The sequence below is a fragment of the Pleuronectes platessa genome, chromosome 7 (genome assembly GCF_947347685.1).
Source record: "Pleuronectes platessa chromosome 7, fPlePla1.1, whole genome shotgun sequence".
Classification (NCBI taxonomy): Eukaryota; Metazoa; Chordata; class Actinopteri; order Pleuronectiformes; family Pleuronectidae; genus Pleuronectes; species Pleuronectes platessa.
In genome coordinates, this window is record NC_070632.1 from 25,412,870 (window position 1) to 25,437,541 (window position 24,672).

General features: G+C 40.9%; 1 protein-coding gene across 1 annotated transcript in view; it reads left to right on the forward strand.

The window, feature by feature from the left end:
- Positions 1-24,672, forward strand: part of cttnbp2 (cortactin binding protein 2) — a 91,983-nt gene that overhangs the window by 61,522 nt on the left and 5,789 nt on the right. Inside the window, exons 6-17 of the mRNA XM_053427381.1 lie at positions 1,331-1,430; positions 4,206-4,359; positions 5,946-6,146; positions 6,818-6,935; positions 7,877-8,173; positions 14,858-14,953; positions 18,382-18,461; positions 19,770-19,856; positions 21,004-21,103; positions 22,372-22,548; positions 23,771-23,943; positions 24,432-24,610. Of these exons, the coding sequence (XP_053283356.1) occupies positions 1,331-1,430; positions 4,206-4,359; positions 5,946-6,146; positions 6,818-6,935; positions 7,877-8,173; positions 14,858-14,953; positions 18,382-18,461; positions 19,770-19,856; positions 21,004-21,103; positions 22,372-22,548; positions 23,771-23,943; positions 24,432-24,610 (1,762 nt within the window). The remainder of the gene's footprint in view (positions 1-1,330; positions 1,431-4,205; positions 4,360-5,945; positions 6,147-6,817; positions 6,936-7,876; positions 8,174-14,857; positions 14,954-18,381; positions 18,462-19,769; positions 19,857-21,003; positions 21,104-22,371; positions 22,549-23,770; positions 23,944-24,431; positions 24,611-24,672) is intronic.

Below are 24,672 nucleotides of genomic sequence, written 5' to 3' on the forward strand. Positions count from 1 at the left end.
GCACCCTACATGTGCTGTAATTGCACAAGCTGCGGGTGATCCCATTATGCTGGTTGCCATTAAATGAGATGGACTGTCGTGTCAGGGCTGTGTCACCTCAGTACGAATCTCAACTGCAAGCTTGTTCAGCTCCCACACAAACACACACACGCGACACACACCACTGTGTCTTCAAATCGCACAGTCAAAATAAAATAATGAATGCATGTTACACACACACGCACACTCTGCAGGTCAATCACAGTTGTTCCCTGCTGAGATGTTTAGTAACACTGTCAGTCGAGGAGTGTTGATCCATGAACAAGACTAATGACAGCCGTACTAAATGCTTATAGGTGGACACACACACACGCACACGCAAACACACACATGCTCACGTCCTCCCCCATCAATATTTCACTGTCCGTGAGTTTCTTGCCTCATCTTATCCGATTGTTTGAACCGTGTTCACCACAGGAACAATACGTGTAAATAATGGAAAACATAACATAGCACAAACCTTCCCCTCATGAGAGAGTAGTGTATTTACCTCATCAAAGAGAGAATACCAAGCTGCTCCTGCTCACTATAGATCCACTCTTTCTCTATTGGGCCTCAGCTGCTGTACGGTTATTGTGTTGTATTCATACACAGAATCTGTGAAACATATTTATTGTACCTGTGCACTGGTGTTACCTCTGTTAAACTGCTTTTCGATGTTCAGGTCTCATTTATACCACTATCTGATAGATTGTTACACTTTAATTAGATTCTCTGGGCACATTCTAAGATGAATGAATGGGTGCTCTTCAGTTGCAGTGGAGATTACAATTTCAACAACTTGGTCTTTATAACAAGGATTAAAGACCCCCTCTGTGGCCAAGACTCATGGGAAATGTAGTGGTGGAAGGCTCAGACAGTTATTGTTCATTTATCTTGCTTTAAAGTGAAGAAGGTCTGAAATGTTGCCATTCATTTTGTACGCCAGTGTGTTTCATAATTTTGTAAAGAAAAACCAATTACAACAATTTGAGTGGCTGAAGTGAGTGGAAAAGATCTCCATAAAGAAATTCAGGTCAATTTTCAGCAATGAGCATAAGTTACCACGTAATTCATGAAAATTTTACTTTTAGAAAGTAACTTAAGTTCAACCATCACTCCCATATCCATTACACCATCTATAGTATCCATGGCAATGATATGAACTGGTTGCTGTGCTCTTCAAAGTGCGTTTGTGGCCATTTACTTTATGGTTTTAGACTGTCACAGATTTTCATTCATGTTTCATTTTGTACCAACAGCAGGCTGCTTCTTTGTCATCTGATTTCTCCCTCTGTTGTTTCTCATTCAGAGTGTGTGAAGCTGCTGCTGTTTTCGGGAACGCCTGCTGACTTATCTGATGAAAATGGATTCACATCTTTACACTTTGCCGCTGCCCACGGCCACAGCAGGTGAACTCATACCTTCGGACCGCACAGACACACACACACACATGCCATAGTAATGATTTAAGCTTTATCCATACTAATATTTTTTCAGAACTAGCAGTCTCCATCCAGTGTTTTAGTACCACCTGATATGGTATCTATGATTACCATAATAATGCATGTCCATGCTAACACACCTGAAAACACATCATGTGATCATTGTCGACACTGTGCACGTGTGCCGGTGTAAACAGGAAGCAGATTGTTGACTCTACATTTTACTTACAGAAAATACTATGAATGAGAAACAATAGTGAAAAGCAATAGCAGGGATTTCTTTTCCTGGACAGACTACTAGTCTTTACAATATTTGATCTTCACCGCAGGTAGTTTAGTCATGATAAGAACAAATCAGGAAGCGAATGTGAATGACAATATTCTCTATTGTCCAAACACCAACTCTAGCCTAAATCTAAACAGAGCACTTTGAACTAGGGCTGTTACACTGGCGCACAGTAGTCCATCGTGTACAGTGTTCTTTAATTGTCAGTGTAAGTGAAAATAAACCGATGATGATCTCAACCAATTGCTTGTTGCCTGATCAACAGAACTGTAATACTGTTTTCTCAATTTTGGGACTGACCTCTCTGTTAGTGTGTCACATTGGCCTCACCATCACAGTGTCAGTGGCATTAGAGGTCCTGATATCATAGTTTTCGTTTTCAATTGATGAGTCATCACAGATTTTTCTGTGAGATGAGCACAGCTGGAACGTCCCATGTGTAAAATTTGACCGCAGGGCCGATGCCGGTAACCATGCAGAGTTTCTGTGCCGAAAGAAATGGCAGCTTGTCTGCTCGCTGCTGTGGCAACATTGGTTTAAGCTGAATCCCAGTGGCTTTGTGACACACAGTGCCCACTGTGTGGTTGAGAGCAGCTCTGCGTCACTGCGAAACTTCAGGAGGTGAATCCTCACAGCTTAAATGAACGCAGTTCACCACAGACACTGAGTCCCTAAAATGTCAGCAGCCTTAATTCCTGCTGCCCCTATGATACACACACACACACACACACACGCAGTTCTGATCATAAGTATTGATCATGATGGAAGGCCGAGATTAGGCCGGAGAGGATCTGTCAACTATAGTCGTGCGTGTGTGCGCGTGTGTGCGCGTGTGGGTGTGTCTATCATTTTGAGGACATTTTGGCTCGTCCTCACAAATTAAATTTAGGTAAGGGCTATGCAGTTGTGATGTTTAGGGTAAGGGGCTAAGGAATGCATAATGTTATAGAGTTTCCTCACAAATATAGAGAGACGTGTATTTTTGTTTGTGTGCTTGCCAAACAACAAGATACCCAGGACCAGCTGGGGAAAGTGCAGTGTTGTAATATCTGATCACAGTTATTTATAGAGGGGGGGGTATCCAAAGGCATGCCGATAAACACACACGCACACACAGTTTAATATGGTTCACTGGTTCTTCAGTGGTCATGACTCAGTTTTCCTCACATGATCAGAGCTGCATTCGTCTCTGCTTCACTGCTCGTGGAGCTGACTGATGTCGGTCTTTGTTTCTGAATAGGTGGCATAATCTTTAATGTGTGTGTATGAGTATTCAGTGCCCACATTCCTTCATCTCTTGGCGTGCATATTTGCATATAGAGTACAATTGTGTGTATGTATAAAACATGTGTGTTGATTAGGGTTGAATGTATTTGGATGTATATATTAGTATATATACAAGTATCTTGTCAATTTGCTGATTCCATTGTCCATAGTTTATTTAGCTAATATAAGGGTCTACCTTTAAAACAATTTATTCATCTCTATAAATAATAACCTAACAACCTACAATTATTATATATTATGATATTAATACATTAATTAATTTAGTCTATTCTGACTCCACTCGCTCTCGCCCGCTCATGCATGCACCAACTCAACTGATGTCTCTTACCCGCTACAGTTTAAATGTTATTTTAAATTTCTCAGTGACCATATATCGATTTGTTTGTAGCCACATTATCAACATGACCACATAAAGTCTGAATCTTTCTATATAGCTGCACATGTTCATTAAGGCTGCCATCTTGACTTCGCTCCCTCTATCTCTCTCTCTGACACGCAGAAACACAACACACACACACTGTCATTTGACTCATCTGTAAACTCAGATGACCTCATTTAGGTCCTTCATCATGCCTTTTGCCTTTGATTTAATGTTAAAATAATCCCAAATGGGGGATTTTGTATTCTTCTTTGCAATACGTCAACTGATACAGGTACATGTGAGATTAATCATTGTTTTTTATCTGTATTGTAATATTGTGTATATTCTTTTAATTCAGTCAAATAAAAAGTAAAAAGACACATTTAAATGTTGACCGTGTCAAAAGCAGATGTAGCAATGAGTGAAAATACAAAATTAACAAGTATTATTAATAACCACCAGGCCAATATGTTTGACTGATCCAAGTGAACATGTTTCTCTAAGCTTCTCCTCCTCTTGTGTAGATGGATTAATGTTGTATCTGTAAAGCTGTATTTATATATATTTTATCTTGGTACACATTGTAAATGGTTTGTATTTATATTGGACTTTTCTGGCCTTGAGCGCTTACAGTTTGCCATTCTCACACACATTCATACAGTGCATCAATTAGCCGCTATACCGATAAACCTCTCAGCCAGAGCCGCCTTTACTTGTTTACCAACTTTTTTTTGTGTCAACAGTGTCACAGCTCTTTTCAATCAGATACATTTTTATCCTAAAATTTCTTTTACCTTCCTCCCGTCAGCTGTGCAGAGGCGCTGCTGGCTGCAGGAGCTGCTGTGGATGTGGCGGCGGCGGAGGGGGGGCAGACCCCCCTCTTTCTGGCTTGTGAGGCAGGACAGCTAGTCTGCGTCCAGGTCCTGCTGTGTGCCGGAGCCGATCGCTCACGTACCACCACGGTGAGTCTGCTCCGCCATTCAGGTTATTTGTGAATGCACTTATTGTAAGTCGCTCTGGAGTACAGGAGGTGATATAAACATCAGGAGACACATTTTATTGACCTATTACAATATGTTGGTGACTCTTTATATTGTGTCATATTGTCCAAAAAATGCTTCTATCAATGTAATTAATGAAAACTAACTGCAATTTATTGGATTTTTATAAGAATGAATGACTATAATCATTATTAATATAAGTAAATTGCACAATTTCCTCGTCAAAATCATCTTCTTCATTCCTCATTCACTCTGGAGTTTCTCACATGTCGTTGCTTCTCTTCATTTCAAACTTACCCTGCTTCACTTAAAGGATTTAACTATTCTCTGGGGTTTCTCTGTCTGATTTGTGCGAGCTCATTGATGTATGGACTTCCTGGGTCTCCATGGCAACCATAGGGGGCTATTAATTGCGGCAGCATGTGATGAGCCCCCTATGTTTAGTTAGCTGCTTTGTTCTGCATTTAGCCTGGTTCCCCTGCTGAGCCCGAGAGCTGCCAGACTCTCTATAGCATGTCTGACCTCTTCAGCACAGCCGTATTTTTAGACGTTGGCCAGTGTGGAGGGTCAAACGTAATGATTTAAAATGGAGGAGGTGTTCTGTACTAGAACTAAATAAGTGCAGTCTGATTGTGCAGGACTGTTCAGTTATTGTTTTTCTGTAATGCAAAGTGCAGATTATCCATTTTCATTTTACAGCAGCAAACACAACTTCTGTATGAGTGGAGACAAACCGATTAGGTTATTTTAAATGCTCTGCGTTTTCAGTATTAACTGAAAACTAATAATCACACTATATGAACCATTACAGTGGCTCGAATATGCATAAACTAGAGCTGAATCATTTTCTTTATTAGGTGACTGGCAGATTGTTAGTCAGCAACAATCACCTACTAATCAGTTATTTGATACTCTAAGTAAAGATTTCCTTAAATGTACTGGTTCCACCTTTTTAAAAGTGAATAATCAGTTTTTTCTTTATGTCCTCTCACAGTGAACAAATCAATAAGTCATGTAAATAGGTCAGTTTGAGCTGTGGTAAACAGTGAAGGGCATTTTCATCATTAGATTGACCAACATGCACAGACAAAATTATTTCTTGTTTCATTGGAAAGTGTTCTCGCGGGTTAGCTTCCTGGGAAAGTTGATTCAGAGTTTTACACAGTAACCTGATAATTAATTGTCTCAGCAAAGACGTGTCATTTGGAGGAAGAGGGAACTTGATCATGGTGTATTAAGAATGTATCAAGAGAAGGAATTTAAATGCATATTATTATAAAATAAACTTAGATTCCTTAAAAGTCTTGACTACATATATTATCTACATATGTTATGTGAGTCTGGTCAGTGAGGTGGTAATTCTGCTTCACTTTTTTCTGACATTAAATAATGTATTCATTAAGAAAATAATACCCAATAAACATTACAATTTGTGACACCTTCATTAGAACATGAAGCTGTAAAATATCTGTAATGGAAAAAAGTTGACCTCAGTCAGATTATGTATTTATATCAGTAAGATGAGTACTTTCTTTTGTCCCCTGCAGGACGGCTGCACGGCTCTTCACGCGGCAGTGCGCTCCGGACACGTGGACACGCTGCGTCTTCTCCTCTGCCACCCGCCTCAGGGTGACCCCAATGTGACCCCTGACCCTTCTGGCACCCTGGCACTGCCTGCTGCCCTGCTGAACCAGGCCAACTGTGACGGATGGACGGCTGCACACATGGCTGCCGCCCTGGGCCTCAAGGTGATACCAGTGAATTAACTAATTATGTTTAAATTGCAAAGGGTCACTCACAGGGTTGTAACCACAGTTAGATACCTTGTAAAACTCGTATTCACTCTGATGATAAATGCACCGTAATCACCAAAAGACAGAATAATGCATGGAGAGTCAACTCTAAATGAAGCTATGACCCTGACTGCAGGACTAGTAAATTCTCACTTTCTCTCTAACACTAGTCAAAATAACTTTATAGAAAAAAAGCAGGTTTGCAGATTTACTTTATTACATTCACTGTTTTTCCATTGCTATTCTACAGAGTATTCTCTATTGTTAAGATGTCTACCTTATTCTATGTATTAATGTGCAGTACAGAGACTCTTCCAACACTACACATCATACTTGATCTGATCTTTCTTACACAAACGTCAAGCCATCAGTTTCTCCGGTGATGAGCTAATTGGGCAACTGACCTTGCTGGCTGCAAATGTCTCGGTCAGCTTAAAAGAATGCAGGAGACACCCGGCTAGACTACACTGAGCCTCTGACTGGAATATAAATGAGCACCACTCATTGATACGCGACTTCAAACCACATGTAGTTACACAACCTTTGTTAAGCCTGTTTTTTTATTCACACATGACAACACTAAAGACATTTTTGTCTTGTTCCTGCATTGTTATCTATGTGTGTAGGAGTGTCTGGAGGTGCTGTGCAGCCACAGTGAACAGGACATCGAGAGGAGAGATGAGTGTAATCGCACCATTCATGACGTGGCGACTGATGACTGCAAAGATCTGCTTGAAAACCTCCGTGAGTGGCCACTGTGTTCGGTGTGTGTTTGTTTAGTGCCTTAAAGATGAGTTCTGTTGTTTATAAACTATACATTTGAGGTCATTCTTACTCGTTATGATATCATTTTAAATCTGATTTGGGAAAATGGCTGCTGAGTGAAGGTCAACACTTAGAATCAGATGCTCAGACAGGTGGTAAAACAGAGATGGATGTCAACACGTTGGGATCACAATGCCTCTATGCCGTGGTTATATTGACAACGTCCCCAATGTAAATTACATTTCATTTAGCTGAAGCTTTTATCAATCATCTGTACTTTTATTTCCTACATACCCATAAAAAGATTTGCACATGTTCACTGAAGCACTGGCCGAGTCTTATGATTTCCTGTTGAAGATACAGTAAACTTGATTATTAATGCACTAATTTAGCTTCATTATTATATCGATGGTTTATACATTTCATAAAACTTTGCCTGTGCATGACCAAAACTGCGGATGATATGTGATTTACTTGGCAAATACTATGATACATGTATGTAACTTTTATATCAGCATTATTTTTATTATGTATAGATGGTTCACACGATGAAAGGAGCAAGTCAAATATAAAAAATCAATAAACATCCAAGCTAAAACCAACTTCAGAATATTATAACTTTTTACTTACTCTACACATGTAAATCACAGTCTGTTTGAAATCATCAATTGAAAAAAAAAGATTCATCGACACAACTGTTACTGGTCCTACATAAATTACGCAGTTTATAATTTTTTTGTCTTTTTCCCCATCACTTCCTTAACTGACCCTTTGAGAAAAAACCCTTGATTGGTCCCAGACTTACAAGAATCACCAATAATCAAATTAATTTAAATTCCTATGACACTAGTCGAAACTTCAGTTAATTTGAGACTAATGACCTTCTCCTCCTCTTTTCCCTCCATCCCCTGTTCCTGCAGACTGGTACCGTGTGCTGGTGCGTCTCCAGTGTTCGGGTGGAGGAGGAGCGGGGTCCATGTGTCCTGTGGAGGCCCTGGAGGAGGAGACAAAGTGGGGCCCCGGCAGCCAGTTGGTGCTGTGCCGAGTGTCAGTGGACCGGTCCATGTGCTGGGCCCAGCTTGGCTCCGCCCTCAGCCACGCCTTCATCTTGCACCTCAACATCATCTGCGGAGATTCTCAAACAGTGAGGGAGGAGGCACAGGTGCAACGCCCCCTGCTCGGCCTTGGCCCCACCAGTATCGCCTCTATCCTTATTGGTGAGAAAACGTTTTTTTTCCTGCTTACTTATTTTTTTAATCTGTTACTCTTTTCTTCACTTGTATCCTCCCTTGATTCACTCAATCCCTCTGTCTTTACATCCTTGCTGTCTCATTACGTTTTCTTTTTCATTCATGTCCTTCCTTTCCGTCATACCGTTTTAGCCCCCTGCTTTCTTCTACCATCCTTCCCTATTTTTCCTCTCATCCATCTTGTTGAGCGGTTACCTCACAGTGGACAGAAAAGACAAATGGCAGCGCTTTACGTTGGAACAGCCCGTGATTTCTGTTTCTTTATGTTTAAGCCGCTGCTCTTTACTCTTCACCCTGAGCCTTTTCATGTAACTCGGTTTCAGCCCAGTGCACCTGAATGTGTCAGAGGAGGATAAGGTGAAGCACGTTGTCAGAGTTTCTTGTTGTCCCTCACTCTGTTTAACTCCAGGTTTATGTTGCCAGTGTCTGCGCTTGTATTGTGTTGTCTTTTTAAATTGATAGCACATAGTGGCTGATTGAAGGTCATGTAAGGAAGTCTGCAGTGGCCATATTGGAGATCCACAGCTGTTTTGGAAAATGACATGCGACTGATGTTGAGTTTATACTAAACCTTTGTTGTTTTCTGGATCTGAACGTTGTTTCTGCTGAGGTAAAAACAACAATGAGGTTTCAGACTAGCTGTTAAGTCGAGACCAATCTTTTTCATTGACGGTAATGTCAGCGATATCTGGCCTTTCATTAGAGATTAGACAAAAGACATGTTCACCGGTGTATTGTGAAATAGTTCAATGCTGCAGTGTTCTGATATTTCTGCATTGTTGTAGCTTAGTGAACTTAATATTGTCTTGCTAACATGAATTCTAAGTTGGCATGATTTCACATCATTTACATGTGATAATTGTGAGTGAAACAACTTATAAATAGAATAATATCTGAAATGAGGTGAACTACCTCTCTACAACAGGCCACTGAGAGACCATGTCACCATACATGGTCATTTCCACCTTATCAAATAAAAAGATGTACCGATGCCAGATAATGTACCGCTGAAAATGCAGGGTCAGGCGATAGCAAGTATGCTAACCTACGGATGGGATACCACGTCTTCAAAGTATATTAGTTTCACTAAGATAAAAGTGCAATTTCCTTTTCCTGGAAATTACTTCTTCTTCTAAAACAGCAGCTGCAATGTGCTGCCACTGGCAAGTGCTGTTTTTAGAGCAGTGAAGATGTAGCATAAGCCCGAGCATTAGTCAGATGTCACGCCGGAAAGTCCTACAAGTCAGTTTCGAGTTTCACTTCGGATATTTGTTTTCCCATCTTGTGTAGTTTTGCTTTTCTCAGTTGTTAGCTTCATTTTGTCGTTTGAGTTTAAAACACTGTTGAAAAGATCTCATTTATTTTTAGAATTTTTCTAGTCTTATCCACTCAAATCGCTTTTACACAAGTCACATTCACCCATTCACACCCATTCATACGTTGCTTCTATTTCGCACATCATTCACACTCTGATTGAAAAACCAATAAGGGCAATTTATGGTCTGTGTCTTGCCCAAGGTCACACTGGACAGTGGTTAGAGGACAACCTGCTCTACCTCTTGAGCCACAGACGTCCAGGTCACTTTCAAGTTGTTTTTCATCATTTTGCGTGTCATTGTGGTCACCTGTCACTCTGTGTGTTCCATGTCTTTGTATGATCTTGCGTCTCATTGTAGTCGTGTTGCGTCTCATTCTGTGGCTTTTTGTAGGTGAAGCATATTCTCAGGTGGCACTGCTGAAAAAGTCACTGAAGTGTGAAGTTCTCTGTGAAAATGAAAAGCGACTGATGTAATATAAATCACAGCACTGTAGTACATATACTCAGTATTCCAATGAAATCTTCCTCTTACTACAGTTTGCTGTGCAGTTAAAGATAATAAGAAAACAAAAATACTGTCTTGTATTTGATCAGCAGATACTCAGGGGCCCCTCTAAGTCCTCGGGCCCCTGTGCATAGAAGGTCTGATCAGTAATCCACCCATGGGTGCTGCTGATGTCACACACACTCTTCTATGAACCTATGAGATATTCATCTGTTAGAACTTGTGTGAGTGTATATGTTGCTTGTGTTTTCCTGATGATCAGATGTCGTCACTGTGCTGTTGGTTTAGGTTCAAGTTACACCTGTGTGTCTGTGTACATTTACAGATGTCTTTGTGAGGACATTTCTGAACATTGGGGACAATTGGTCTGGTCCTGACTTTCTGGGGGGGAAGACGACGACATTTAATAATGAGAGGAAATTTCAAAGTTCTCAGTTGCAAAGTGTTTTTTGGGAGAGTGTTAGGGTTTGAATACCCGGGCACCGATATCCTGGTTTAACGGAGGAATAAGACACGCAGCCGTCATTGGTGTTTACCTACTTCCGGTTACAGTCCTTTAAAGAATAAAACATAGACTTCAGAATAAGGGCACATAATAATCGTGATTTCGAGATTGTCCAAAATAATCGTGACTATGATTTTTTCCATAATCGAGCAGCCCTATGTCTCTCTTACTGTCCTTGCATACAACAAGGAGCAAGTGGCATGTTTGTGTGTGTTTTTTGGTAAGATGATGAAAGCGAGCACTGGCAGAGGAGGAATGCATAATGGATGAGATAAGGCGGGGGAGAAATGGGAGATGAAGGGGCGGGAGATGCCAGTTTAGGGGAAGATGTCTGTCCTCTGTCAGCTGGGATCAAACTGCAGACACACACACACACACTGTTTGGTGTCTGGCTTTGTGTCTGCATGCATGTCTCGTTTGCCTCGGCACGTCTGCATAGATTTTACACACTCATTTTCTGTGTGATGCTCATTACTGTACCTCTGTTTGGAATTCACACAGTTTGATGGCAGCCTTTTGACAGCATGAACATTTCTTGTTATTTCTTGTTTCATCTAGTGTTTAAGTCCATATTAGTATCTTTATTTAACCAATAACCATATTTTAGAGATATGGCCAATATTAATGCAACATTGGTCATCATACAGAAAGGAGATGAAACGTGTTGGTACTGAACAAGAACAACAGACAGAAACAATCAACACAAAAAACAGCATCTCACTTAATGATACAGATCAGACTATTCTATATATTATCACTCTATCTACAGGCAACATTTTCTTTCTTTTTTGTTTGATTAAAAGTTTCGTTCCAGCCCTAAGCTTCAAAACTTTCTCCTTTAATCCTGATATTGTTACGTTTGTCATTTTTTTCATGCAACATATCCTTCCAAAATATAGTTACGTTAAATAAACATTCAAAACAACTTTAATTGTCCCATAATGGCAATTCAAACAAATCAACGTCCTCGGCCTAGAAATAAATCTGAAAAATATTATGTAGTAAATGTTTTTCGAGAGAGCAAATTGAGACAAGTTTATAGCAAATTTCCCTGGTCCCAGCACAAGAGTAAATACAATATTCAAGCTGATTAATTGATTAATTGCTAATGAATATAATTGATCTAATGGGAGACCAGCAGGACGATAAATGGATTTAATGTTTAAATCATTTATCAGGCCAAAATACTTAATATTCGCTGTTTTTAGATTCTCAGTCTCAGCATTTGTTGTTTTCTGTTATGATATATCTATCATAACACACAATGTTCTATATAATCCATTGTTAAAATAATCACCACTCACATTTATATATAAATGAAAATAATCAATAGTTTATGCATGGCACAGGTTCTGGTAATAATACAGCCGACTCAGCTGCTAGACATCTCTCAATCAAAACAATAACCAGACCTAGATGATGATGGGAAACAGCATGGGATTATGGGAGTTGTTGTCTTCACCCCCACTGCAGATAGCAGAGACAAGCGGAGCTCCGGGTAAAGTGGATATGATGCACTTAAAAAGCCATCAAAATGAAAGTCCTGTTGTGTGTAGAACTCCCACCTATATATTTTAAAAAGTTAATAAACACACTTATCATACTAACCTCTCTAATGTGATGGCTTGAAGAGCTTCGGTCTGGCAAGGTGAATACTTCCTACTTGGTCTCAAACTCTGCAGTTTGTTATTTCTCTTTCATCACAGGCCAGAAACAATCTGGAGAAGTCTTGCAGTCATCTGCTCTGTGATGACGAAATGACACTTAATTGTAGTTGGTCTGGTTTTACAAGCTCTGCAGCAGCATCAAGGCTCTTTCACTAATTCTCAGGTTTCAGCTCTCAGCCTTCAAGTCTCACAAACAACTTGTCTGTGCATTATATTCTAATTCAGAATGTGTTTAGTGAATGCTGCTTGTTGGACACCAATCTCTGCTATGTGTTTTTTTTTTTGTCCAAAAGCATTTGTACCTGTAAATCATCCTATTGATGAATTGTCTTGTGGCCCAGTCTAGTTGGTTCCCACAGAGAAGAAACACTTATCTAATGAGGCTAATACGAGTTAAAATGTTCACTTCCAACTAGGGATGGGCGTTCGATTAAATTGTCTTCGTCGATCGTCGGGAGAGTTAATGACGAATTTTTCGATTAATCATTAATTTTTTCAAGTTCAAAATTCACTATTTATAAGCTACATTAAAATGCAGAAATGCAAAAAAAGCGTGTTTCCTCATTGAGATCTTTATTACAAGATGAACAAAGTATGCGCTGCCGTAATCTTAAGCAGCGGAACCGACAGCTAGAAGCCGGTGCTACTAAACACAACTGACCCTCGTTTTTTTTTCCTCCAAAATAAAATAATAATAATTAAAAAAAACATAATGTTAAACAACAACTACATATATAATACTTAGGTCTGACAGGTTTTGCCAAATGTAACTCAAAACTATCAAACAAGGTACCGAGTCGAGAAAGCTTCATAAAAATAACCAGTAACTCACATACAATCTCAGCACCAGCCTACGGATTTGTGTTGAGAAAGATGAGCATGTTAACATGCTCTGGGGTCAGAGGCGAACGCAGCCTGGTGACCGTCAGTCCAGCCGCCGAAAAACCCGCTCTGAGGGGACTGACGTCGCCGTGATACACAGGTAGCTCCGTGCTAACTTGGCTAGCCTGGCCGCGGCTCCGGTGTTTGCGCTCCCCTCGTCCGTGTCAGACAACGCAGGCTCCTCGTCTCCCCCAGCCTCTGGGATAGCTTCGCAGTGTTGGCAGTGAACCAAGTCATTATTTAACTCAAAATGGTCCCATGCAACACTTCGCCGTGACCTCTTCATGTTTACTTTGGAAATGGAACTACACACTCGCAGCCAGTCGCAGGTAACTGAGTAGGACTGTGGCGTTTTTTTCAAACACTGCCCCCCGTGGTCAAATGTGTAATTAGCGAATTTCTCGATGAAAAAATTATTTCATCGACGAAATTCTTAATGATCAATTAATCGATCGTCGATTAATTATGCCCATCCCTACTTCCAACTACAAAATCTGATGTATATGTTTGCTGTTGTAGGTGTGACATTGCACAGAAGCAGCTGCTCTTCTTTCAGAAAGCGTTTGTGAAATATTTTTAAAATCTGCAGTACAGCACCTATTCCAGTTTTATCATCATGTCCTAATGTGATGTGTATTTTCTCTAATTAGATCCCACAAGAGAAGCAGTCATGCTGCCTTGTTTATTACTGAGGATAAATAATTATTTATTTAGTGTGTGTGTGTGCGGTTGTGTGTTTGCATAAATATTATATGTCTATAGCATTTAATCTCAACATGGTTCAGTAGATTTAACTGTGGCAGCGGTTGACATGTAAAGACAAGTCCATTTATAGTTCTGACAGCATGTGGACAGTTAAATGATAAATCACTGTTACAGACTTGTGCTACATTAAACATATAGATTAATAATCATTTGTGGTGGCGTGCAATTCATTTATGTGTATACTTTGTTTTATATGTATATTGTATCCTTTGGCATTTCCTACTCTTTTTCTGTGAAGTGTGTGTGACCTTTGACCTTCTTTACACTTTGTTCCAGTGTTGTACAAGTTGAGTCCATGACTCGACTCAAGTTCTGAAAATCAGGACTTGTGTGTTTTGTGTGTTGGGACTGAAGGAAGAGATGAGGACTCGGACAGGACAATATAATTTTGCAGAAGGGTTTGATACCATATTAATATAGGGTTTCTGTGGGGTCTTGTAAAATGTAAATCTGAATTTTGAATATGTTCAGATCGGTCTTAATTATGTTAATGTTCATTTAACACCACTTTAAATAGTTTAAAATTAGTTTTTCTTTTTAATTGAAATGTTTTGGCGGCATGCACAGTTTGTAATGTCTCTGTGTTGTAGCTCTTTCTCAATGATCCAGATATTAGCACGCTGTAATAAATCCACAAACAAGATCCCAGTCAGAATCTACTTCAGTACAGCTGTAGATACCTACTGTCTCTGCCTGTATTTAGTAAGATGACATGGCATATAGGGTAATTCTCAACCTGGCTACTTAACCTTATACTCAGTTTTAAGGACGTGTAAACTATTTGGGGACTCTGATATTCCTTAATTTCTGTCGTTCTTGGGTTAAGGTCTCTTATTTTATTCATTATGGTCTTCAAAAGGACTGAAAGTTGAAGGGGCTGGTTCATGAGTTCACCATATTACGTCTGGACTGCAGCACTGCTTTGCGTGACAAAACATGTGTGTGTAAAGTTGATGTGCTGAAATCTCACCATGCTGACATGTCTGTGTCTCTGTCTTTGCTCTTCCAGGAGATACTGAGTGGCTGCTGGGTCAGGAGCTGACTTTATCCCCCTGGGACCTGGTCAGGAAGCCTCTGAGCCAGTGCATCACCGTCCGCCTCAAAGGTACAAAACTGACAACGGAACCAGAAGCAGATAGGCCATCACCGATAGCAAAAGCCATTTGTTGACCATAGTCTGGATGCATTTGTAGTCTAAGAAGTCTTTAATCAACCTCTTCATAATTCAGGTCAGGCTGTCTATACAGAAAATGTATTTTGACATAATTGATCAGTCTTAATCTGAGCTAAATCTGAATCAAAACATTGTTGACCAAATTAAGTCAACATTATCAGTCATGATATAGAGCATTCCTCACCTCTGGGAAAATTAAAATTGTATATTCAGGCATCACCATAAACAAATGGATGACTGTGTAATGTTCAGTGTTTTAAGTGGAGATAGTCAGATGGAGGTGAGCTGAGAGTTACCAGGGTCATTGTACTGAGGACGTGAGACTGAGGTCAGGTACAGTTGTATCTAATGATCCACAGTACATTCTGAAAGTCCTTCCACAGAACAGCCAGAAGTCGCTTTCTATTAAAGTCCAGGAGATGCAACTCTACTTCTCTCCTAATTGTAAACAAATAGATGATAAAGTACAGTATGGATTTGGGTTTATATACTGAGTGATTGACAGGAAGTACCGTCCAATAGGCGCAGGTCTCGGGTGAAGGTGTGCGTGCGGAGTTCTGCTAACAAACAGCAGTGAAATCATAACCTCCTTGACCAAGCTAATGACCTGTTAAATGAAATATTTAGAATAAAAAATAATCCGATTTATTCTGTTGATAAACAATTCAGTGCAAATTCACATCATTATTTTTGGCCTTGGTGGAGATGTTCGCTCTACTGCGTGCCAGTCAGTTTCACATGATTTAATAACATAAGTGTGAGCAGAGAAAGGTTGGACGTTTATTGCTGCGTTGATGATTATAGATGAGTCACAGCAGCAGCCTTCAGTGTATTGGAATAATCTTTCTTACTGTCTGCTGCTGCTGTGTTATTGCCTCTGTTCCTTGAAATGCTTTATTTATTTTCTCAGTGAGTCAGAAAAAAAAAGAGTAAACAATAGTTTGGTGCCATGAAAATCCGAGTGAGCCAGCCTCCATCTCGCTCTCCTCCTCTCTTCACTCCATCATATATCCATTTTCTCTCTTTCTCTTTTTTCACCTCTGCCCTCATCTCAAACACATTTTCTCTCTGTGTCTGACCATTTACTATGTGTGTGGGTGTGGGGGTGTGGTGTCCTGACTCAGAGGTCCACATCGACCTGCCTGTCCTTCACCTGAACACTGTCACCATGTTAGCGATGAGCCAGTGATTGTCCAGCGCTTCAGATTTCACCCTGTGTCTGTTTAATGGTCTCTTAATGAAAATCAATGCATGACGGATACAGCAGCCAAAATAAATACATGTAATCCTTGTCATGGATTATACTCTGGGAAATATGTTAAAAAGTAAAGTGAATTGTTTGGTATTTATATAGCGCTTTTCTAGTCTTGATGACCACTATAAGCTCTTTACAGTTTTACAATCCCCCATTCACACAGTTCATCTATTAGCAGCACGTTTTGTTCTATGAGGGGCAATTTGGGGGCACTTGCATGCAGATGGGGAAGAATAGGGGTCGAACTGCCGACTTTCAGGTTGTAGGATGACCGCTCTACCAGTCAGCCAGAGCCGCCCCTGTAAAAATTGAAAAAAGATCAGTTTAACAGCCTGATGACACCATCTTCCCTGAGCCATTCTTCATCCTTCCCAGACCATGTTCTTCCATCCAGTAGTTTTGTGTCATCCTGCACACAAACAAATGCATTAACCTACTTACGATAAAACAGAGAGGCGTGAAATCATAGCCTCCTTGGTCGAGGTAACTATGTTAGTGGTGTTGAGCAAGGCAGCTTGACATGTAGGAATATTCCCTTAAGAATAAAGTTTTCAATGATAAATTTTCTACTTTGGTTTAAATGAAGCTATCCTAAAAAGAAAAATCAAACTGCTTATAAACGCAACACAAATGAGACATTTTCTCCATAGCTTGTGAACGAAATTACACTTTTCCAACCAAAAGTTTCAGAGAAACTGATAGAATTCACGTTTCTGTGAGAAGCTACCGAGTGGCTAAGACTAGCCAGCCCCACACTATTGTGGAGGACTTAATTCTTCCTGCTGCCGCGGATATGGCTGGGGTTATGCTGGGGGAAAAGGCAAATAAAACTATACGGACAATGCCTTGTGTTGGCATCTGTACACCATCGCATAGGCCATAACGGGGAGACATAGTGGAGTGGTAACGCGCCTGCAAGCAGCTGCTCCCAACGCCACTTTGGTAAACTGCAGCATCCACAGAGAGGCTCTTGCGGCCAAGGGAATGCCTGTCAGCTTGAAGGACGTTTTGGACACTACAGTCAAATTGGTGAACTTTGTTAAAGCCAGGCCCCTGAACTCACGCATGTTTACTGCATTATGCAGTGAAAGGGGCAGCGACCATACGACGCTCCTACTGCACACGGACGTGCGCTGGTTGTCAAGGGGAAAAGTATTGACACGTTTCTTTGAATTGAAAGATGAGCTTAAAATGGTCTTTATTGACCACACGTTTCACCTGTCTGACCATTTGCATAATGACAAGTTTCTTAAGCGACTAGCTTATCTGGGTGATATTTTTTCTCTCGTCTGAATGAACTTAATCTCGGATTACAGGGGCTCTCCGCAACCGTATTAAATGTACGAGAAAAAATTGAGGCTATGATAAAGAAGTCGAAGCTCTGGGAAGACTGCATGAACAACAACAAAACAGAGGTCTTTCCGTCGTCATTTTTTGTGTGCAAATCACCTCGGTGTCACAGACAGTGTCAAACGCGACATTACAATGCACCTCAGTGAGCTGGCTGCACAACTGCGCAGAATACTTCCCCAAAACTGACGAGTCTGACTGTTGGATTCGTTAACCCTTTTCTGCTGTGCCTGCTTCCTTATCGGCATCTGAACAGGAGAGCCTCATTGAAGTCGCAACAAGTGGATCCATTAAAATTGAATTCAATCAGAAGCCTCTGCCAGATTTCTGGATAGGACTGTGCACAGAGTACCCTGCACTGGCCAAATGCGCTGTCAAGACTTTGATGCCATTTGCCACCACATATTTAAGTGAGAGTAGCTGGAGATTGAATGTCTGAAGGGGTACGGGATAGTAAAAAGATTGGGAACCACTGCTGTTATTCATCCGACTCATTGATATAAAGCTTTAAGAGCTATTAATTGTGTAAATAACCTCACTGACTGCTCATTCTCTTCTCATTAATTGTTCCATCGGTGTAGTGCATCTGAGGATGTGCTCGCAGCTGTTACATAACATGTTCTTTGAACCTGTGGAGTCAGAGTATGTGTCCTTCTTAGAAACATCTTATAGTTGATGACACCCAGCTTGTAAAGCAAAGTAAATCTGAGGATTTATATTTCTCTCTCTCTCTCTGTGTATGTTTTTTTTACAGGTTTGTCTGAGTCCAGTCTCGATGAGTTGGCCCTGGAGTCTCTCTTCCCCCTGCCGCTGCTGCAAAATTACGTCCGCCTGGTATAAATCACACACATTCATGCAAACACACACGCAAGGGAGTGTGAGGGATTGACGGATTAGATGAGTAAAATGTTGGAAAAAACGTGGAGGATTCCAGAGAATGATAAAAGTAAGAGGGGGGGAGAGAGATGAAGTGATAGACAGATGGAATGAGACACATTGAGGGAATTACTGTACTATTTTCTAACCGCTACACTGCCCCCTGCTGGTTGTGAGCAGCGCTCCAGTTCCACGTTTCATGACTGAGTCAGAGATTTGACTGCAAGATGATTCTTTAATCCACATTGGTGTGAGAGTCTGATCTCACTGGAAAATATGTGGCAGGCGACTGAGCAAAGCAAGCCTGTGCATCAGCTGCCCTGTTGTTAATGAATCCATTATTCCATTTAATGATTTCCATTTAAGGTGACAAATGCACTTGACAAGCCAGTGAAGCTGCCACAAAGATGTCTTAAAATGGTCTGGTGTGATCTTAGTATTTTATTAGACAGACTATAAACAGGTGAAGATTTAACACCAATGTATGTTTGGAAAGTTTCTATTTCTGCAGCTGATTACTTTTCATAAACTCCGATTGTTGAGCTTATGTCATCACTCTGTTCGACTGCTAGATAAGATAACATTTTTAGTTAAATTAATCCAATAAGGGGCTTATTTCGTCTTAGGAGGTGCAGAGTTCCTCAGGATGTTGCCTTTCAGATATGCAGCAGGAGACTCTGCTCTCATAGATAATCATAGATGCAGAGATCACATGTTTTTGTTCACAGCACATCAACACGGGTGCAGGCTTCTTCTCGTACAATCTGATATTTTTTAAAAACATAATCAACACACACATTATTTTGCAGTGAATCACCTAGATAATGTCAGAGTGAGCCTATACGAGAACAAAGGAGGAGATTATCCAGAGTTTTTTTCTTGGGGGCTGGCCGGAGCAATTTAGGAGACATGTGCCTTCTCGCAAACAGCCCCTCAGGATATTGTCAGGAGATTATCCAGAGCTCAGTGTAAAAGCAGCTGAAAGCAGCTTTACATTCACACCTACAGACAATTTGAAGTCAACCTATAACCTAGGTCTGTATGTCTGTGGACTATGGGAGGAAGCTGAAGTACCTGGAGAACCGCCACAGACACACGAAGAACATGCAAACTCCACACAGGCTGAACCAGAAACCAGCAGTCAATGAATTATCCTCCAAATACAGCAGCTCATTACGTTTGAAGAAGTTAGAGCTTTTCACTATCATTGTTTATTCTAACTATTAACACATGCATTGATCCACCTGTGTCTCTTCCTGTATCCAGGTGGAGCAGTATGGAAACCTCATCTTTCATGGGCTGGAGGGCAGTTGTCAGGAGTATGTCGCCCGGCTGGTGGCTCACTGCATCAAGGTGCGTCCCACAGACACTGATCCACAAGCCTTTAAAGGGAATAATTAATCCCTGATGCAAATCACGGAAAAACATGCATATCAGCTGAATGTGGTGGAAGTGATTATCAGAAGCTTTTGTTAAACAGACAAAGACACGTAGGGCTGGCGCTGCCTCTGTCTCTCCTACAGAAGGATATTTCTCAAAATGTCTCCAAACAGCTCAAGTGGCATTCAGCGCCTTTCTCACCTCGCATTGTAGTATTTATAGAAGCTGATTTCTGGAAGGTGTTTCTAAGAACATCCAACATTGACGTCCCAATTTCAGAAGCAAATAGACCCCCTCCTTTAGACAGAAGTGAATCTGGAGCTTTTGCTCAGTGTGATGCAATGAAACTGAAATTTCATGCAAAAAGCAAAGTACAGTTTTTATAATATCACGACACTCTGATGAAACATGGTGCAGGTCAGCTACTGGTCCAGTCCTGCTACAGCACAGACACATTTTCACTTTCATCATTTACACTGACAAACCGACAGATTTAAATCTGGTTGTGTTTTCATGAAAGGCCGATGGATTCACTGCAGCGCTTAGCCTGAGGTGTTACTATAGTACAAGTACAAAATATATGAATGAAATGTTAAAAATACATGTGGGGTGTGGTAGAAACCAGTAATGACCCAAACATATGATCAATTCAGAGGCTGCAAGATGTTTACTTGCTTTACATTGTGTAAAGACATGTGTCTGCTGTTCAGCTTACCTTCATTGATTTGAATGGAGTAACAAAACCTACTAAGTATAGCATAACAGCAGCTTACAAAAAGATCATACAGTTGAAACATTATATAGAAAACATAACCTTCTCGAAGAGAAACGAATGTCAGGACTGATGTATTATGCTGCATGCGTTGTAGCCATGGGTACCTAATAAAGTGACTTTTGTGTGACAGCATAAGAAACAGAATAAACTGTATCAGCAGATGGATCTTAGCTGGTGATAATAAAAGGCCTTTGTGCTCATTCAAATTCTCTCCTTGCTCCATTTTTCCCTGTGCATAGTAGTAGTAAATTTCCTTTTGTTTCCATGACAACGCGCTCCCTCCTCGCCTCTCTTTCTTGTCACTCATTGCCACCCTCCCCTCCCCTCTCTGTTTCCGTCTTCCAGTCCAAGCTGGAGACAGGGGGGCTCGGCTGTGACGTGGTGAGGGTGGAGGTGGAGGAAAGCCTGACCAAAGAGCAGCTGCTGGAGGCTTTCATCACCTGTGGTAATAATACATAAACACACACTGCAAATGCAGTCCATTCACAGGTTTCACACAGCAACCGCAGCAATGTGACTTTTCGGTTGTGTTCATTTTTGCACACCATCATTTAGAGCTGAAACGATTCATAGTTGACATTTTCTTAATTTTTTGATTATTGCAGAAAATAACCAGTAGTTTCATAGATTATGAAAACTATTATACTGGAAGAGTCGGCATGAAAACTCCACCGAGATTCAACAGTATGCAAACACAATGGGGTTTTTAAATGTCATGACAATTAAAAGGAATGCAAAAGTTCCTGATCATGTGAATAATTTAATCTGGACTGAAATGACCCTGGTGATACTTTTACATTCAATTCCAAGTTTGAATTAGGACACTCGATTTGACATGTTGTACGGTAAAATTATCAACAGCTTTTGCAAACTGTCCATCTAGACTCATATATAGTAATGCTTAATGCTGTACACTTTATAGAAAACGCTACTGACAGTAATAGATCCACATGTAATCCACACAAGCAGGTACCAAGAGTGAATGTTAAGAAAGTCATGACGTCAGGTCTGAGCTATCCTTTTCTGTTGAGCTGTGACATTGAGCATGGGAACACTTCAAAGCAAATGGTGCTTGTCAAAGGCAGCTAACAATACTAAACAAAATAATATAAGAAAGCTACTCAGACAGCTACTGTCTTTACTTAATCATGTAAAGTTAACGAGGCAGAACAGTCTTGTAAAAAACATCCATAAAGTTTTTACCATCCTCAATGCAACATCTGGTCTTATTATTCCTTGAGTGCACATGAGAGGGAACTGCTGGATGTCCAGATTAAAATCACAGGGCTCAGCATAAAAATGCTAGGTCCACCTCAGTCTATTTCTGAAACCGCAACATGTCCAGATGTGGTGGCAGTCTGGCGCTGACGCCTATGGAGGAGAAAACTCACTCAAGTGGGACAAACGTCCCACAAATAAAGAGATAGCAGCTTTCTAGAGTGGCCAATAAGGAGATTTGGGGAGAATATAGAACATATTAGTTAATGATGCCATTTTAAAATTTCTGACAAAATGGTGGTTGTAAAAATGTCAGTTATACTGCAACAGCTTATATTGTAAGAGTGAACTTTTGATTCGAAATTCTGTGTTCAGGGGATTTAAAGGAATATTTAACCATCACTATCACAGCTTCCTGTTTGTCCACAGCTGTTACAGCAAGACCAAAGTCGAAATTGAAATCTCTCATAACTCCCTCTCCTCTGCCTGTGTCAGGTTTCCTCGTGCCGGCAGTGGGTCTGGGGGCGGGGCTTCCACCTGCTCGAGCTGGTCGCTGTGTGGTCGTGCTCCTCGAGGGGCTGGAGAAGGCTTCATCCCTTACAGGGCTGCTTGGAGACCTCTGCCACAGTCTGGACAACAGGGGCTCTGCTGCACCGCTGCTCCTGAACACTGGTACGACTGGGGGCCTGATGCAGATCAAAGTGTCTGTGTGTGTAATAATAACCTCAATATTGTGTTGTATGAGTATTCGACTGTGCAAGGGAGAATTGGTGACCCTAGCTTTCAGCACCAGTCACCAAGGGGCACAAAAGTCAGAAATGTTCAAAAACTGTTTCAGCAGGATGCATGAAATTAAGTTTAAATCAGCTGCAGTTATGGCAAACTATGGAATCCTTTCTCTTATGCAAGAGTCTTTCGGTCTATGTCCCAGTCACTTCTGTCCTACGTGATTGGACCTTTGTGGATGTGCACCCTCGTTACTGCCAAAGATTGAATTATTCCGCTCTCAATGAATGATTCCTGGACCAAGATGATTGGTAAAAAATTGAGGTTTCCGGCTCCTGCAGCCCAATATACTGTGGCAACAGCCCCACTGTTAGTGTGTAACATGTTCCATCAGACAAAAAGATTTTCTAACCACCTCTGGCTTGCTGATAGCAGGCCAGAGGTGGTAAATATGTCAGACTTCTGTCAATGAAATCTCAGATTTTTTAACAACTTAAATATCTTCAATGGTCTTAAGGCTTTTCATGACCCACGGATACTCTGTATTAGCACCTTAAAGATTGTCCATCAGAACAACTTAATGATTTGTGGAGGAAAACAATATCTGTCACCTGAGGAGAGATAGATAAATACTGCTGATCTTTATTAGAGGTAAGCACAGATCCTTTATAATAAGGTTTCTGTTTAGCATTCTTTTTGCTCAGAATGAGAAGAACCACATTCAAACCAGTTAAAGAGGCACATACATCGGTAGAAATGTAGGTATATTATAAAACAGGGAACATAAGACCTGTAGTGGGATATTTTGTGCCAAAGATACATAGCTACACTGATGCAGTGATATGTGGATCCTAAAGTGCTTCGCTCTGTTTGAATCTGAGGCTTTATGCATCATTCAAGTTACGATATTCTACAAAAGTAATAATTCAGTATACTGTCATCTCAGATAAGGATTATCATGTGAAGGCAGTTTCAAGCAAGAATAGTGATTTTAATGCTTCACAGTGAAATTTCAAATCATATTTGCTGTCGAATGAAACAGGGGAAGCAAAGAAATGATTTGCTGAATATACAAGATTGGTCTTTGTCCTCTCACTGATTATATTCGAAATCTCATGTAATGCAGCCAAAGGCCAAAACCAGTTCTACAATATTTGTCCTCGTTCAGGTCCCCACCATTTCTGTGAAGACAGTTTCTTGATTGCCACGTTGTCGAAGCCACGGCTGCAGGGGTCCGAGCTCCGCCTCCAGCAGCATTTCCGCTGGGTGACTCTTCGCTGGGACCAGGAGCCGATGCACGGCCTGCTGGGAAGGCACCTTCGCAGGAAGCTGCTCCATAAGGTCAGTCCCAAGTTTAAGAGGCAATTGGCTGCATTGTCAGTGATGCATATTGTGTTCAATGCTGATAAAAGGACGAGAAAATTATTTTGAATTGGGAATCTGTGAGAAAAGATGTTTTTTTCTATTATGTCTTAAATCTCTTAGATAAAAAATTAACATAACAAATTACAGAATAAAAAGATAATGATTTATAAAGTAAATTGCAGCATGGAGCCTGAAATAGTCTTCCCTGTTTGAGTCAGTATTTCAAATGTGTGCTTTACCTCTGAGATGGAGTATTGGCATCATTGGCAAGAGAGTTTCTCAGAATACGTAACAAACTCTTTTCTTTCAAGTCGTCAGGCACACAAGGTTTGATTACTCCGACTGTCGAGCATGTCCACAGTGTTCCTCCTCTTTTGTTCTCTCACTGTTTCTCTTCAGTGAAGTGTTGCAGCCTCAGGATAAAATCTAAAAGCAAAACATTTAAGTCTCCGTCTCTGCCCTAGATGGGGACTGGTGTTTGGACACCGGACGGCGTCATGGAGCGCTCGGTGCTGTGGGTGAGCCAGGTTTGGCAGCAGCTCAACGCCTGTCTGTCCCGCCTGGGGACCCATGAGGCTCTGCTGGGCCCGCAACTCTTCCTGTCCTGCCCTGTGGTCCCTAACAACACACAGGCAGTCGTCAGGTGTGTGTTTTTTATGTGTATATGAGGGCTGATTGTCCTAAAGTCCTTGTGATATATAATCC